Below are 14,137 nucleotides of genomic sequence, written 5' to 3'. Positions count from 1 at the left end.
ACCCTCCCCCCTCAATACACCCTCCCCCCCTCAATACACCCTCCCCCCCTCAATACACCCCTCCCCCCTCAATACACCCTCCCCCCCTCAATACAGCCTCCCCCCCTCAATACACCCTCCCCCCCTGAATACACCCTCCCCCCCTCAATCCACCCTCCTCAATACACCCTCCCCCCCCTCAATACACCCTCCCCCTCTCAATACACCCTCCCCCCCCCTCAATACACCCTCCCCCCCCCCTCAATACACCCTCTCCCCCCCTCAATGCACCCTCTCCCCCCCCCCTCAATGCACCCTCCCCCCCCCCTCGGAGGGGTTATTAGGTTACGGGGATAGGGTGGAAGTGAGGGCTTAAGGGGGTCAGTGCAGACTTGATGGGCCGAATGGCCTCCTTCTGCACTGTATGTTCTACGTAATAACGCCTTCCTCATACCCCCTCCCCAATAAACCCCCTTGATAACTGCCCCATAACCTATCCCCAAATAGCCCACCCCCAAATATCTATCCGAACAAACCTTAATCGCCACCCCAAAAACCCACCCCTCAATAACGTGGCCCCTGATAATACCCCCAAATAATCCTGCCAAATAATTACCCCACCAAATAATGCTCCCAGCTTAATCCCCATAATAACTCTCCAAAAACCTGTAATTAAATCCCAAATATCCCAAAACAACGAGTTGATATTACAACAGGATGAGGTTAGGTTCAAGAGCTGTGATTGACACTTCTTCTTATTGGACGTGTCCATTGTTTTCCTTGAAATTTAACAGTGAAAGGTATTGTTTTTGTTAGAATTGACAACAATCCGGTTTTTGGATAGGGCAGATTGTGTTTTTGTTTAAATTGAACTGTTTACATATTAAGGAAATGTGTAGGTGTCAGTTTTTTTCTATTAGCTTCAGTATCACATAACAAGAACGTATTTGGAGATTTCAAGGAAAAGTCAAAACTGTGATCCCATCTGTGCTCTGCTCTAATGCTGCATCTGTTTTGTTTGCAAAACATGACTAATTTATATACTTGATTTTGAATGTTTTTATTGTTGATGTTATGTGATAAATGATTAATTTAAGGGTGTTTACCTCCTATGCAGATATTTTCAAGAGGCATGGTAGAACATAAAGACATGAAATTATAGCAAGAGCAGACTATTTGTCCCCCAAGTCTGTTCTGGCATTCACCTGAGGAAGGAGCAGTGCTCCGAAAGCTAGTGATTTGAAACAAACCTATTGGACTTTAATCTGCTGTTGTAATATTTCTTCCTGTGCTCACCCTAGTCCGGCATCTCCACATCATAACATTCACTAAGATCATGGATAAATTTCCACCTCAACTTCATCTTCCTGTGCTATTTCCCATACCCCTTAATTCCATTAATATACTAAAAGACTGAACAACCACAGCTCTCTGGGGGAGAACATTTCAAAGATTCACAATTCTTAGAGTGAAGAAATTTCTCATCCCAGTCCTAAATGTCGAAGACTGTGATGGTGTTCTAAATTCCCCAGCCAGGGCCAACATATTCTCAGCATCTACCCAGTCAAACCTCTTCAGAATTTTATAAGTTTCAATGAGATCACTTTTCTTTCTTCTAAACTCAAAGGACTATAGGTTGAGACTACTCAACCTCTCCTCACAGGACAATTCCCTCATTCCAGGAAGCAGCTTTGTGACCTTTTGTTGCACTGCCTGCCTCCAGGACAAATGTCCTTGCGTAAGGAGACCAAATGGCACAAACTGCTCTAGGTGTGGTCTCACCAATGCCCTGCAATAATAATAATCTTTATTATTGTCACACGTAGGCTTACATCAACACTGCAATGAAGTTACTGTGAAAAGCCCCTTGTCGCCACACTTCGACGCCTGTTCGGGTACACAGGGAGAATTCAGAATGTCCAATTCGCCTAACAGCACGTCTTTCGGGACTTGTGGGAGGAAACCGGAGCACCTGGAACAAACCCATGCAGACACTGGGAGAACGTGCAGACTCCACACAGACAGTGACCCAAGCTGGGAATTAAACCCTGGCCTGTGGCTCTGAAGCAATAGTGCTAACCACTGTGCTACCGTGCTGCACCCTAAAATTGTAGGAAGATTTATTTACTCTTCTGATCCAATCCTTTTGTCACAGAAGCTAATGCATCATTTGCCTCCCTAGTTTGTGTTGTACCTGCTTGTGAGCTTTCTGTGATTCATGAACAAGGACACCCAGGTCCCTCTGAATGCAAACAATTCCCAGCACCTCACCATTCAAAAAGTATGTAACTGTTTTTCATTTTTCCTCCCAAAGTGAACGACGTTTTACACACATAGCATTGTATTTCATCTGCCAGGTTCTTGCTCATTCATCCATCCTGTCCATATCCCTCTACAGCTTTCTCTCCACCTTCTTGCTTGTTTTCCCACCTGCCCTGTATCATGAGAAAAATTGGATACATTACAGACATCATCAAATGCCATTTGTTTCATTACCTTTGGTGCTGTTCATTCATCATTCCCTTCAGCCTGCTCCACCATTACACTGGAGATGTGATATTTCATATGGTGTGTAAAATGGCGATGCCCAAAACCTTTTGGGTAAAATGATGGCGGTCACATGAGTCTGACAATCCATAGTGTACAGCTATTCACCAAAACAATCCACTTTTTATAAAAAAAAATGAATGCCCTGTCATTTGCAAGTCATTCGACATACAGTCCATAAAAAAAACACGCATAAAATTATTCTTTCCAATCTGTTCCAATTTTGTGTGTCCCGTCACGCATTGCACAGACAGTCTTTACAGTGTTCAGGCCTTCTAAGGGTAGCATGTGAGCTGTTGGCTGTTTGTCTGGTGCATGCTTGTTCCTGAGGTGATGTTACCTCTATGGGAAATGTTGTTGATGCTGATGAGTTGCATTTGTTGGGGAATAGCTGACTTCTGGAACTAAAGGTCGTTCAGTTCCTTGCTCCCTTGGCAAAATTGAATCTGCCTTGTCAGCTGTCTGTTGGGAAGGAGCAGGTTCCCTGGTCGAATGCTGATTTCTGTGGTTGCAATGAGAGATTTGAGTTGTTCACTTTCACTGTGCCGATCAAGGTGGCAACTTTTCTACACATCCCGAGTTGCCACATAGACTGATTTTGGAGTGCGCTGAATGTTTGCACTCTGACCCACTCTCTGTTCTCAGCTCAGGCATATGTTTGGCAGCTTCATCAAAGTGATATTTGGCTTGCTGTCATTTCACTTTGATGGTGTCACTTACTCCTGTTACGACATCCGGCTTCAGTAGATTTCTGGCTATTAGAAGAGAAGTTAGGTTGCAGCTGACTGCTTTTTGGACTGGACTACTTTTCATGACTTCAGTAGGTGTGTTTCTCCACTCTTAAAATTGCCTTTTTCTCATCTGTGCTGGGCCAAACTGATTTTTGGATCTGAATGGAAATTTTCCCCAGTGACTTGGCCTTTTCATTTTACTGGGGATAATGAGGAGATGATGTATCGTGCAGATTTTCCCCATCATTCACCTGAATTCTTCACTTGTGATTTGGGGGCCATTGTTGTTCATCACAATATCAGGATTGTCATGGCGATTGAAGTGTGCTTTCAGGCGTTCTGTGATCTCACTGATGGTGGTTGACATCAGCTGGTCTGTCTCTCAGTCCGAATAGTAGATGGTGATGCGATAATCAGTTCCTGTGAGAGTGAAGAGATCGACTCCAAGTTCAATCCATGGTCTATCTGGGATCTCATGAATCATGTGGTTCTTTAGCTTGTTTAGTTTTATGTTCTCAGTGTTCATGTTTGCACACTTCTTGCCTTCCTCATACTGGATTCGATTGCTTGATGACTTGCATGATGTTTTCTCCTCTCTGGGGAGAATTACTTTAGTTCCTTTGTGCAAGATGCCATCTTGAGTGATTATGTCACCTTTGTATGTCTAATAATCTCCGAGAGCAATAGCTGAATCCTTGAAGGTTTCAGGCCATTTTTCATCACCACTTCCAGTAACAGTTGGAGCTTTGCATCATTATGTCATTTGCTTGATCTGTCCATCTAGATCTGTTCAGTAGTAAATTACTTTGTGCTGTGCGAAACACTGCAAATCTCTTATGGTACATGAAGGTTTGACTTGTTTTCGCTGAGTTGAAGAGTTTTGCTTGGCGTCCACAATCTGGAACTGCAGGTTGTCTTTCTTCACACTGCAATGGGCTCTCAGTTTTGGTCGACCTCTTGAAGTGAGCATCATAGAGACTCGATTTAAACTTTAGCTTTATTTTCAGGTCACTATTTTGCACAATTTCGCAAAGCTCTGCTAAGCTCCTGATGTGACACTTCACACTAATGTGTTGCTCTCCTTCTGCAGTCATCTTAACAGTTATCTAACCTTTTTACCTTGAGACTTGAATGTGCCAACCTACTGGCCTACGGGACTGCAATGCTACCTGCCCTCCTGCACATGTCAGAGACGTGGGCAACGTACAGCAGACATCTAAAATCCCTAGAGAAATGAGATGCCACTGCAAGATCCAGCAAATACAATGACAGGATAGGCACTCCAATATCAGTGTCCTCTCCTGAGCCAACATCTCTAGTATAGAGACACTGTTATGTGTTATGGTTAATCAGCTACTTTGGATAGGCCGCATTGTCCGCGTAGAATCATAGAATTTACAGTGCAGGAGGCCATTCGGCCCATTGAGTCTGCACCAGCCCTTGGAAGTTTCTTCTGGAGTCTCATTTCTTGGTGACTGTCTTGTGTTGATGTCCCCTAGCTTTTCTCTTCCTCACATGAGGATATATTCTCTCTGCATCCACTCTGTCAAAACCTCTCATCACTGTTAAGACCTCGATTAGGTGGTCCTCACTCAGGTGGTCTTCACTCAGCCTGTCAATCATTTCCTGCTATGTAAAACCACACATTTCTGATATCATCGTAAATCATTTGATTAGATTATTGCTGACCTGTATTTTAACTCCATTTACCTGGCTTGCTTTTGTAACCCTTAATATTCTTACCGAAGAAAAGTCTACCAATCTAGTCTTGAAATTTTCAGTTGAATCACAGATTTCTGCTCTCCTTTGTGTGAAGAGATGCTTCCTGATGTTATCCCTAATGGCCTAACTTGAATTTCAAGGCTTTTCCTCCTTATTCTGGCTCCCCCAACCTAGGAAATCACTGTTTTTATCGATTCTATTGATCCCACTAAATATTTTAAACATTTCTGAGCACCCTTTCATCTTCTGTCCCCCAGTTGAATGCAACCAGATCTCATGAGTTAACTCTTTTGTCCCGATATTGTTCTGGTGAATCTGTGCTGCACTTGCCCTTTGAAGCCAATGTATCCTCCCTGAGATGTGGTACTCTGTACTGAGCACTGTGCTGTGAATAGTCTCCAACCAGATCTATTGCAATAATCATCATCACCATCTGATCCTGTGCATTTCTTTCTGTGCTTTCTAAAAAGGTGTTTCATTAACATGGCTTCAACACAGTGTGACCCTCAGCTACTGCTGGAGGAACAAGTGCGCAAGCTGTCAGAAGAACTTGTTCAGTGTCAGGTGAGTTTATTTGTATGGTGTGGACGTTGTCCACTTTTGTATTTGATCAACTGCAGTCCCGTAGAAATCACGATTTTAAGATTTGTTGTGTTTAAGATCAAGTGGAGCATAAACACCAGCATGAATCATTGGGCCTGATTGGCCTGGTTATGTGCTTTGTAATGCTGTGTAAGGATAATAGTGAATGTGTAAATGACTATTAGAACTTAAATGGAGAAAGAACGTTTTCTATTTTCATTTAAACTAATGTATAGATTATGTTATCTGCCACACTGCTCAATAAGAATTCCAAGCAAGCTGTTAGTCTTCTTTAATACTTATCTTGCTCATCATTTTATCTAGTTACTCCTGAATAGTGAAGAGATTTTGTCCGGGATAGTGATGAGCAGTTTTCATAATGTGTTGAATTGGGATCATTGCATGTTTTATATCACTGTGCATATAAACCATTGCTCTTTAACATGCAGAAGCCATGACAGAGGAAGCCTCAGCTGAAATACCAAAAGTTGGAGGTCAATTGGTGAAGGCAGTGAGATTAGCAAGCAACCAGGTCCTTGTAGCAAGCACAGCAGAAGATCTGCAGCTATGAGCGGATAGAAGTGCTGAAAAGTCTACAGAATTAAAATTAAATGAAAAAAGTTGTAAACTATAAAGATTGTAAGAAATAATGGTGAGAAAGTAGAGCTCAAGGTAAATTGACAACATTTGGAACAGGTATCAATCACAATGTAAGTACTTGGGAAGAATCTTGTCAGACCAAGATCACTGCCAAAAATACCTCATGGCTAGATTAACAATGGCAAAGAATGTATTCTTCAAACAAAGTGTTGACTCTCAGCATGGGAATTACTAGAGATTTCAAGAAAATAATTTTTAAGACTGATTTGGAATGCCTTGTTAACGGAGCTGAAACGTAGATCTTGGGAAAAGTGGACATAAAAAGGCTTGAGAAGTTGTGAAATGTGGCTCTGGAGGAGGGTTGACCAGTCAACTGGGGACAACATACAAGAAGAAACCAAAGAGAAAATGCCAGAAAATCTCAGAAAGCCTGGCAGCATCTGTAGGTAGTCAAAAGAGCTAACGTTTTGAGTCCAGATGACCCTTTGTCAGAGCTGAGAAGAAGTCCTCCCGATGTTGAAGAATGAAATATTGTTCGTGACTATCACCAGGAAAAGGCAATGAGGTCGATTGGCCATATTCTGAAGCATGAGAACTTAAAGAGGTGATTGAAGGAACAATAGAGGGATGCAGACTGAACGGGAGAAAGAGAATGTTGATTGACAACTTGAATTTGAAAACGAAGATTCTTCCGAGCAACTGAAGAGCAATACTGTGAGGTGTGGAGGAGTGAGCAGTGCACCCTTTCTTTCCAAGCATCTTTAGTTGATTATTCAGTTCAGTTTTTGGGTTGGATATTTAGATTCCATCTGGTGTGAAGGGATATTACTCCACCCATGTAAAAGCATCACCCCACGAAAATTATAAAAGACTGTTTCATCAAAAGAGTTTGCTGATACTGGTCTGTGTGAGAAATATGCCCTAAAGAAATACTGTCAGTAACTTCCTGTATCCTTTATTTACTTGTAAATATATATTATTCTAATCTGAGTGTTTGGCATTATAATATTTGAGTAAAAGAAGAGAAGGACTTGCATTTCTATTGCACTTTCACCAGCTCAGTATGTCCAAAAGTGCTTTGCAGACAATGACATCCCCTTTGAAGTGCAGTCACTGTAGTAATGCCTGAAAAATTGCAGCACACTTGCTTGCACACAGCATCTCTCACAAACGACAATATGATAACGACCGGATTATTAGTTCTACTGTTGTTGATTGAGGGATAAATATTGGCCAAGAGAGCCGGATGCTCTTATGTGTCGGACTGTAATTAAAGTGCAATTATTAGTCTTGTGCCATGCTATTCCATTCACTGTAGACAAAGATATCCCATCCAAATTATCGAATGCTACATCTGCTAATAGAAACTGTCCTATTGCTATGAATGGAGAGGTTTGGGATAAAGCCCAAATTGTAAAAGTTATATACGATAAGAATGAAGAGGGAGCGGTTTATCAACTGAATCCCAGGTTGTATTGCTGTCAACTGCTTTTTATAAATATGTATATATGTAATTAACTTTTTAAATTAGAGTAACTACTTTAGATCACTGAGTACAGAATGACTGTTTATATTTTTAGACATCGTACTGTCCAGCTTTGAAGTAACATTGTGTTGGTTTAGCTGCAAAGCTGTAAAAAATGGGGCGCAGAGCTTGACCTGTGGTTACTTGAATTTGATCTGCAGTTTTTCAACTGGGAGCAGTGGTTCTTGCTCCTTAACTGCTTTATTTATGCGCTAAGTTCACACCAGCTCTGGGTATATTCACAATATAGCCAATTTTATATTGCGCCATTGTTAAGAGAACAAATTACTGTAGGCAGCAGATAGTAATGTCATGAACTTCTACACAAATGTTTTTGTTGGAATATTTTTTTTAAAAAGAGTCGCAATCTTTAGTTTTGAAGAATCTGAATTCTATGTGACCTCATTTCTGTTGTTGAGATTTAATAAAAAATGTGAATTGATGCATCATTCCCACTGGCGTTCCTTCCTGCCATCTATTTTGTCTCTGACGTGGCCTGGTGGAGTACCATTACAACAGCACCACTAAGCCTAATTTCATTAGCTTTTATGACAGAACCTCTCTCCTGCTGGCAGCGATACCAAATTAAGAAGTTATACTACTTTTCCATCACACAAGTTAAACAGCAGTTATTAGAAATGTTACATTTATCAGTGAATGTCTGGTTTAGATTGAGGCCTTTTGTAAAGCAAAGTGGTTTTTTGATCACGATTGTTTCTTAGATTATAGTGGATTTATTTGAAATATATATTACTTTATAATAAAGAATCTATGACGCATCTCTGAAGTATGCGCCACCATGTCAATCTGTGGAATATTTACTATTGAGTGGTTCATCATTTTTCATTTTTTGATTCAAAGAAACAGGTGATTAACTATTGATTTCTCTTCAAGTTGCCGCACTTAACCTAGTTACTTGATTCTAGATTAGGAGATACAACTCATTAAAATACAAGGTGGAAAATTGACATTTTAATGAACAAAATTCTTGATCCAAATAAAATGTTGATCATTGGCGATTAGTTTTTTCCATGCTTATTTCGGTGAAACTTTAAAAAATTTTCTTTCTCAAGAGTTACAAAGCCAAATCTCAGAATGGACAGGGGCAAACCCCTCATCCATCTCCTTGTTTGCTCCAAAAAACAATTCAAATTCAAATTCAAATTGAATCCAATTTATGGTCCTCACAAGAGAGACATACCAGAGCCAGGCATTACACCTGATCTCGCGCTCATTTTAAGGCTGAGAAGCGATTGGTGAAACTTTTTTGTCATTAACTCAACAATTCTTGTTTCTCTCAGTTAGAGAACCAATCTCCTGTGGAGAAATAGTTTTCAATTCATGCTGCATTGATGGTATAAACAATATTGCAGCAATAGAACAATGCATGTATTTAACTTTATTTTTGTAACAACCTTGAATTAAGCATCAAAGGATTAAAATAAAAATTGAAAGTCTGATGACCTTATTTGGACTGTATTTCTTCCTATGGAAGTATTGTTTTCATGACTATTTGAAGAATGAATTGTTATCAAACATTTGCAGCAATGTAAGCAGGAAAAACTGCAAATGCTAAAAATTGGTGGGTGATAAAAGCTGGATGACGAGTGTTACGAGCAAGTTAGCAGGGTGGACTGATTCTTCCCTTTGTCCCCCTCCTGAATTGGACCAAAGGCAGGATGAAAGCTAATGGCAGGGAACAACTGAGGAGCAAGATAATGGTAAAGCTACGTAGCTAGCACATTCTGTTTAAGAGCCAGGACCCACAAGCTAGCAAGATCGTAGTCAGGTATCTATACATTAATGTTGAGAGCAGTGGATATAGATGTGGGTGGAGCGTTGGTGTTTTTGCCCTATATATGGAAATCATGAACATCTTCAACAAATCTTCCAGTGTTGGCCCTTATACATTGAGCGTCTGGTGAATTTATCGTGTGCTTTGGGAGTGGTTATCTGGTGCTTCTGCAATTACTTAAAATAAGGTCACTCATTGCCAGTCAAAGACTCAACGAGGATGTACTGTATTGTTAATGTAAAGTAGAACCAACGAACAACATCTAGCTTTAGAGACACAACATTTGAGATGCTAAGGCCTGAAGTAGGAGAAAGGGCACCGTACCCACAGTAGAATAGTCCAGTTACCCAGTGGAAAATCATGCAATGTGCAGAAAGAAGTGCAATCTTCAGAAAGAAGTGCAGCAAAAGAGGCCCGAAGGAAATCAGTCAGGGCTACTCAGCAATACCTTATACAGCATAGGTGGGAAGAGTATACAAGTCACCATGTTTCCCCACATTGTCTCAATACTTTGACTGTTAACCAGTGAAACACTTAACTGAATGTTTGCCATGCATGTTGAGAATGCAGCATTATACAAAAAACTTGACCAGAGGTAGATAGATACTTGTGGAGTTAAAGGCTATCAGGTGTCAGTGGGAATGTGGAATTGAGGCCACATCTGATTAGCCATGATCTTCTTGAACGGCAGAACTGGCTTGGGGGGCAAAAGGCCTTCTCCTGCACCTAATTTGTGCATTTTCATACTCCATTTGCCTGGATGAGTGCAGCCCCAACAACACTTAAGAAGCTCAATACCATCCAGATCAAAGCAGCCCAGCTTGATTGGCATCCCATCCATCACTTTCAACATTCACTCCCCCATCACCAATGCACATTATTAGCAATGTGTACCATCTCCAAGATGCACTACAGAAACTGACCAAGGCTTCTTCGACAGCACATTCCAAACCTATGACCTTGACCAACTGATGCATGGGAACACCACCACTTGCAAGTTCCCTTCCAAGGCACTCACCATCCTTATTTGAAACTATATCATTGTTCTTTCACTGTCACTGCGTCAAAATCCTGGAAATCTCTTTATGGCAGCACCTGTGGGTGAATCTAGAACACATTGTTATAACTGGGACGGGTTGAGTGTGTAATTTCTCTTGCCCACTACTCCAAATGTGGCACCATAAGTGTAAATGTTTAATTCACTCACTAAAATGACTAATTGTTTACTTTGACTATTGTTCGACCCATAATAAATTAACGTTTAACCAGGTTTCTTTCAATGAACTCCAAGTGATTGACTTATCATGAAACAAAACTTATTTTTAGAAAGCAAGTTCCAAAAACATAGTTGACCTACAATGAGTAATCTGGAAATGTAAATATATACCCCTTTAAATTCCAACACACGCAAACACACACACACACAAAGGACAAAACAAATGGGGTCTCTGCAGAGGTTGGTGTTTAAGGAAAAAAAAACCTTTTGGCCAATGGGAAAACTTTCTGAAAAAGGATCAAGTTTGAAGAGTTCTGATGCCTTTGATCTTTTGTTCCTACGTGTGAAGACATTGTTGGTCACAATAGTTGTCCAGAGGTTCTTTCCAAAGTAGCTTCACTGGGGAGGAGAACAGAGTGGAATCAATGTCTTTGGGATTTTTCTCTCTCATCTCAGCTTCTCTGGTTTCCAAATACAGATGAGTTATACTGAGCTGAAGCTTTCTAGCTTGATGCTGATGACTACGCTGAATTTCAGTCAAGGCAGGGAGAGGGTGAGTTGTTGCACCGTCTCCCTTTAGGTTTATTCCCAAACTGAGTCAAAAAACAAATTCAAACGGAAACTCGTCTCAGTCAGGTGATTTCTAGAAAATTGCCAGGGTCCTCAGCCTGAAAACAGATGTCTTTTTTTTTTATCCAGCAATTGAAATTCATGTAAACAACTAGTTCCCTCCTTGGGTGCCCTGCTGGCCATCCAGCTGGAGTCATGTCACTTGGAAAAGGCCGTTTGCTCACAGTCCAAAGTGAACTTGTAAAGTTTTTTTTAAAAGAACAGTTCAGTTTTCAAGGAAATGCCCAAATCCTTCCAATTAAAAAACAAAATTACAGGGTTGTGGGTGAGAGAAGGGAAGGTCTCTGACATCTACAAGGAACTCATGAGGTCAGAGGGGACGCAGACGGAGGAGTTGAAGCGCAAGTGGGAAGAGGAGCTGGGCGGAGAGATAGAGGATGGTCACTGGGCGGAAGCGTTGAGTAGAGTCAAAGCGTCCACAACATGTGCCAGGCTCAGCCTGAATCAATTTAAGGTTGTTCACCAGGCTCACGTGACAGTGGCCCGGATGAGCAGATTCTTTGGGGTGGAAGACAGGTGTGCGGGAGGACCAGCGAATCATGGCCACATGTTCTGGTCATGTCCGAAGCTTAGGGGATTCTGGCAGGGGTTTGCTGATGTCATGTCCACGGTGTTGGAAACAAGGGTGGCACCGAGTCCAGAGGTGGCGATTTTCAGGGTGTCGGAAGATCCGGGAATCCAGGAGGAGAAAGAGGCAGATGTTCTGGCCTTAGCTTCCCTGGTAGCCCGGAGACTGATATTATTAGCTTGGAGGGACTCAAAGCCCCCGAAGTCGGAGACCTGGCTATCGGACATGGCTAGCATTCTCTGTTTGGAGAAAATCAAGTTCGCCTTGAGGGGGTCAATGTTAGGGTTCGCCCGAAGGTGGCAACCATTCGTCAACTTTTGCGGGAAATTAATCGTCAGCAGAAGGGGGGGGGGGGGGGGGGGGTGGTTAGCTTAGTTTAGAGTAGGGGGTGAATAAAGGTGGGATATGTAAGGCAGGAAGAAGGCTTTTGCACTATGTTTATAAATTCATGTACATTGTTTATTTTGTTGTTGTAAAACCAAAAATGTTTATTAAAAAGTGTGTTCTTGGAGATATATGTGGATAACAACATGGACAGTAGTGGTTCCGGAAGGTAGCACACTTCCCACACTCTCAAGAGCGCTGAGGGATGAGCAATAAATGCTGGCCTAGCTCGGCATGCCCGCATCCAATGAATGAACTAAAATCAGAATTTGGAATTCAAAGGAGACGATTGTGCAATTTAATATATAATTTAACTATGTGTGGCTCAGTGCAAAAAATGAGCCAGCCACGTTCCTTACATAATTAGTTTCTTCAACTCACTCTGGTAAAGCTGAATGAGCTATGGACAATAGGTTTAAAATGTACAAATATGTCTAACTATCCATTAATGTAAAATCAACACTCATACAATCTCTGCCCCCCCCCCCCCCACCCCACCCAAACACACACACACAAGGCAGCACGGTAGCATGGTGGTTAGCATAAATACTTCACAGCTCCAGGGTCCCAGGTTCGATTCCCGGCTGGGTCACTGTCTGTGCGGAGTCTGCACGTCCTCCCCGTGTGTGCGTGGGTTTCCTCCGGGTGCTCCGGTTTCCTCCCACAGTCCAAAGATGTGCGGGTTAGGTGGATTGGCCATGCTAAATTGCCCGTAGTGTACTAAAAAAAAAGTAAGGTTAAGGGGGGTGTTGTTGGGTTACGGGTATAGGGTGGATATGTGGGTTTGAGTAGGGTGATCATTGCTCGGCACAACATCGAGGGCCGAAGGGCCTGTTCTGTGCTGTACTGTTCTATGTTCTATGTATGCAAGAGCGTCAGATATTACAAACCTGGCCAAAGAACAAGTAAAGTCAGAAAGAGAATGTTTGTGGAGTGACCATATATTTGTTCACAGTTGAACAGTCCTGGTCCACAGTAGCTGCTGCTTCTTGAGGTTTCTCACTGGAGACGCTGAGGTTGATTTGGAATTCTGTTTTAAGAACTCTTGGTTTGCCACAATGAGGTCTTCTGGTGGGTTTTTAAAATCACAAACCGTTTAGCTTTGATGAGAGGTTTCAGCAGAAAGAGATGGGTAAGACTGTTGCTTTTGTGACAGTCTCTAACTATATCAGATCTAGCATCTTTCTTACACTAGCTGGATCATGTGACCACCCTGAGCTTCATAGACTGCTTTCAAAAAAGCAGCTTATGTCCTTTGCAAATACAACATAGTAGCTGCTGTCAGGCAATATCCTTTGTTTAAGAAAACTGTTCTCTTCAAAAAAAGTTCAGTACATATGTATGTCCAGCCGTGAAATAAATTAATGATTTACCGTATATGACACACCTTCAAAGCAAGAGCGATGCACTTAAAATGCCAATAACTAGGCTCTTCGCAGATGCTGTGTGTTTCTAGCATCTTGTGTTTTTGCATTTGTTTTAAACCGGGATTGTGTTACTGTATGCTGAGGTTTTGATTGCCTTTGCAGCAAGCAGAATGCATGTTGAATGCCATGCCACTCGGCACTTGCATTATTCCTTTTTAAAAATATTGCGTACCGTTATTTTGGAGAAAAGAAGGGCAGCACGGTGGCACAGTGGTTAGCATTGCAGCCTACGGCGCTGAGGACCCGGGTTCGAATCACTGTCCGTGTGGAGTTTGCACATTCTCCCCGTGTCTGCGTGGGTTTCACCCCCACAACCCAAAGATGTGCAGGGCAGGTAGATTGGCCACGCTAAATTGCCCTTTAATTGGAAAAAATAATTGGGTACTCTAAATTGAAAAAAAAGATGCAGATTTCATGATTTGCAGAGTCCG

At 41.9% G+C, this 14,137-nt stretch overlaps 2 protein-coding genes across 3 annotated transcripts in view; one reads left to right on the top strand and one right to left on the bottom strand.

Annotated features, from left to right (window-relative positions):
* The window catches only part of bnc2 (basonuclin 2), a 604,271-nt gene extending 601,742 nt beyond the window's left edge, over positions 1-2,529 (bottom strand). Inside the window, exon 1 of one of the 2 annotated variants that reach the window (XM_038804002.1) lies at positions 2,476-2,529. The gene's annotated coding sequence lies outside the window, so the exon portion shown is untranslated. The remainder of the gene's footprint in view (positions 1-2,475) is intronic. The other variant, XM_038804009.1, reaches the window with a different exon arrangement.
* The window catches only part of cntln (centlein, centrosomal protein), a 578,849-nt gene continuing 565,264 nt past the window's right edge, over positions 553-14,137 (top strand). Inside the window, 2 exon segments of the mRNA XM_038803995.1 lie at positions 553-779; positions 5,450-5,543. Of these exon segments, the coding sequence (XP_038659923.1) occupies positions 697-779; positions 5,450-5,543 (177 nt within the window). The 5' untranslated portion in view covers positions 553-696.

The sequence above is a fragment of the Scyliorhinus canicula genome, chromosome 8 (genome assembly GCF_902713615.1).
Source record: "Scyliorhinus canicula chromosome 8, sScyCan1.1, whole genome shotgun sequence".
Taxonomy (NCBI): Eukaryota; Metazoa; Chordata; class Chondrichthyes; order Carcharhiniformes; family Scyliorhinidae; genus Scyliorhinus; species Scyliorhinus canicula.
This window is presented reverse-complemented; position numbering and strand designations above follow the sequence as displayed.